Genomic DNA, 3,447 nt, shown 5'->3' on the forward strand with positions numbered 1-3,447 from the left:
GTCAATGGTGGTCCCAACTCTGCATCACATTGGGTAGCTTGAAATTAGTCAGGGCTCCTCCTGCCCCAACCCTGAGATCCCAACTACTAGCATTACCAGCATACCACAGTCTCTGACCAGTGGTGCCCAAGGTTAAGGTGGAAGCTTCCTCCTTGTTTAATATTCTGAACCACTAAGGGGACCTGAATTCTTGACTTTGGTGTTATCAGTACCACGCTTCACAGGGTGAGCTAACCGGCCAGCCCTGAATCTCTTTCATAGCAGCCAGTCTGTGGGCTTCTGTGTGACAGCTCAAGATCAAGGCTTGAGTTGTCAAGGGTGGGAAGCGCAGGGTTTTGTAGATGTGCCTGTGATGAGCATTGTAGCTACAGCGAGTAGAGGACCCAGCCTGTGACACTGAGTTCCCTGTGACTGTCCCAGAGCACCAGATGAGGCTGCTGCTTGGCAGGTGGACCATGAATGCCTTCTGTGCCTGGGACTGATTGGAGAGAGCTGAACCACTCTCTGGGAGAGGCCAAGGCAGGAGTCCAGGTCTGAAGCTGGGAGGTGGGGCCGAGGGAGTCTGTAGACATGACATCACGGAGGCAGGTCTGCAGTTTGGGAGACCCACATTCTAACTGGGGCTCTGCCACTTCCTGGCTGTGTGTCCTTGGGCAAATCACCTCACCTCTCTGGGCTATGTTTCTTCATCTATACGAGAAAAATAATGGAGGAGATTTCACTAGGTTGCTGTGTGCATGAAAGTGGAAGAAACTTGGAAAGTCTAAGGAAAGATCTAGATAAACAGTAACTTTTGTGATTAATATAAATGGTCATAAACGTTTGTCCCTTCCTTCACTTGTTTCCTCTGACTGTGATGTCCTTGGAAACAGAAAATCTGCCTTTTATTTCAGTGCTTGGCAAGGTGTCTGACAGCACAGGAAATAAGAATCGTGATGCCAATGACAATAGCAAACACTTATACTGGCACAGTGCTTAGCCCTCTAAGTTTATTAACTCAAAGTTCACGGTTTTGCCCAGGGCTGCCTTCTGTCTCCTCTCCAGTCCCTGAGGTGGGGGTTGCAGAGCGGCTGACAATGGCCTTTCTCCCCCGCCCCCCCAGGGTTCCCGGAGTCCGTGGAGCTGGCGCCCCTGCCCCCCTGGCAGCCCGTGGGCGAGAACTTCACCCTGCACTGCCAGGTGGTGGGCGGGGAGCCCCGGGCCCACCTCACGGCGGTGCTGCTTCGCGGGGAAGAGGCGCTGAGCAGACAGCTGGTAGTGGGGAACCCTGCCAATGTCACGGCCACGGTGCTGGCGAGCAGAGGTGATCACCGCGCCAATTTCTCTTGCCGCACAGAACTCGACCTGCGGCCCCTAGGGCTGGTACTGTTCCAGAACACCTCGGCCCCCCGACGCCTCCGAACTTTCGGTGAGGGAAAGGGCTGCAGATGGTGGGTGAAGAGCTGAACTAGAGTAGGGGGTGCCCTAACTGTGGGGTTTCTGTAAATGGGGTGGACTGGACCTCAAGAGCTTCTGGGAGGGCATGCACTTGGCCATTGGGCAGGGTGGCCCCAGAAGAAAGCCCGAGGCCACGAGATCTTTTGAGAAGGCCGTGTTCATGGCCGTGCGGGTGTGTCCTGGGAAGAGGGGTGATCCAGATCGCTTTGTATCCTTGGAAGAGGAGGTTCTTGGTGGGGGGATGAGGGTGTCCTAGGGCAAGCAGCGTCCGTGGCTGAGTCCTCCCGCTCACATATACTCTTCTCCCCAGTCCTGCCCGCGACCGCTCCACGCCTCGAGGTCCCCCAGTTCTTGGAAGTGGGAACATCATGGAGGGTGGACTGCACCCTGGAGGGGCTGTTCCCTGCCTCTGAGGCCTATGTCCACCTGGCGCTGGGGAACCAGATGCTGAAACCTGTAGTCACAAGCCACGGGGACACGCTCACAGCCACGGCCACGGCGCGTGCCGATCAGGAGGGTACCTGGAAGATTGTATGCAACATGACCCTGGGGGGCGAGAGTCGCGAAGCCCACAGCTTGACAGTCTTTGGTAAGAAGGGGCGGGGCCACCACAGCCCGAGGGGCGTGGCAGGTAAGGGCGGAGACTAAACCGAAAAGCTGGGCCTGAGCTCCCCAAGTGGGAGGAGCAACGTGGGAGGGGCCTGAGCGCCCTAGAATTATAGTCTAAGTGCCCAAAGTCGCGCAGGGCCCGCAAGGAGGGCGGAGCTGGAAAAGTCGAAAGGCGCGGCGCAGATGCATCAAGAGGTCCAGGGGCGTGCAGAGGGTGCGGCTTGACCCACTGGAGGGGTCGTGGTCAGTAAGCTCCTAGGCAATGCCCCACCTTTAGGTTTCCTAGGGCCCATTCTGAAGCTGAGCGAGCCCAACGTCACCGAGGGGTCCACAGTGAATGTAACTTTCGAGGCCGAGGCCCGAGTCTAGATCATGCTGGACGGGGTTCCACCCGCGAGGCCGGGGCAGCCCGCCCAGCTTCATCTAAATGTCACCGAGAGCGCCGACGGGCGCAGCTTCTTCTGTAATGCCACCCTCGAGGTGGACGGAGAGATCTTGCACAGGAACAGAAGCATTCAGCTGCGTGTCCTGTGTGAGTTAGTCACTCAGATCTTTAATCCCTCGCCCCCCTGACCTGGAAAGACTTGACTCGTCTTGGCCCCACTGTACTTCAGGTGTGTTGGGTGTCTAATCACATGGTGGTTCCACAGACGGTCCCAAGATTGACCTAGCCAAATGTCCCCAGCGCTTGGCGTGGAAAGATAAAACTACGCATGTTAAGTGATGCTGGGACAGCAGATTGTCCTCGTAGAAAACTGAGGTTAATTAGTCATAGCTTTCATGGAAATATACGTAGACAGACGGATAACTGGAATGCTAAAAGTGTTAGTGAAGGTTAAAACATTTGGAAGAAAATCTGCATTAAGGGCCGGCCCTGTGGCTCACTCGGGAGAGTGTGGTGCTGATGACACCAAGGCCGCGGGTTCGGATCCCACATAGGGATGGCCGGTTCGCTCACTGGGCGAGCGTGGTGCTGACAACACCAAGGCAAGGGTTAAGATCCCCTTACCGGTCATCTTTAAAAAAAAAAAAGAAAAGAAAATCTGCATTAATATGAGGGTACTTCAAAACGTTCATGGAAAGGTTTCGTATTATCTTTTAATTCTATTTTTTCCACAAATTTTTTGAAGTGCACTCATGTATCAATGACCTCAGATTAGGGAAGCTTTTCCTGAACTTTACCCACAGTTTAAAAAATCAGAATTTAAAAGTGAGTTTGACAAAAGCATCGTGAACAAGATTAAAGGGTCTTCCAGAGACTTGGAGATGGTTTTTGCCATGCATATGGCTGACAAAGGGTGATATCCAGAACCTATAAATTCCTATAATCAAAAAATAATGAGGTAGGGGCCGGCCCGGTGGCGCACTGGATAGTGCGCCGCTTGGGAAGCGCGGCGGCGC

General features: G+C 54.3%; 1 protein-coding gene across 1 annotated transcript in view; it reads left to right on the top strand.

The window, feature by feature from the left end:
• Positions 1-3,447, top strand: part of ICAM3 (intercellular adhesion molecule 3) — a 13,527-nt gene that overhangs the window by 9,297 nt on the left and 783 nt on the right. The window contains exons 4-5 of the mRNA XM_008578025.1: positions 1,103-1,408; positions 1,748-2,026. Of these exons, the coding sequence (XP_008576247.1) occupies positions 1,103-1,408; positions 1,748-2,026 (585 nt within the window). The remainder of the gene's footprint in view (positions 1-1,102; positions 1,409-1,747; positions 2,027-3,447) is intronic.

This window comes from Galeopterus variegatus, unplaced genomic scaffold (assembly GCF_000696425.1).
Source record: "Galeopterus variegatus unplaced genomic scaffold, G_variegatus-3.0.2 Scaffold1619, whole genome shotgun sequence".
Classification (NCBI taxonomy): domain Eukaryota; kingdom Metazoa; phylum Chordata; class Mammalia; order Dermoptera; family Cynocephalidae; genus Galeopterus; species Galeopterus variegatus.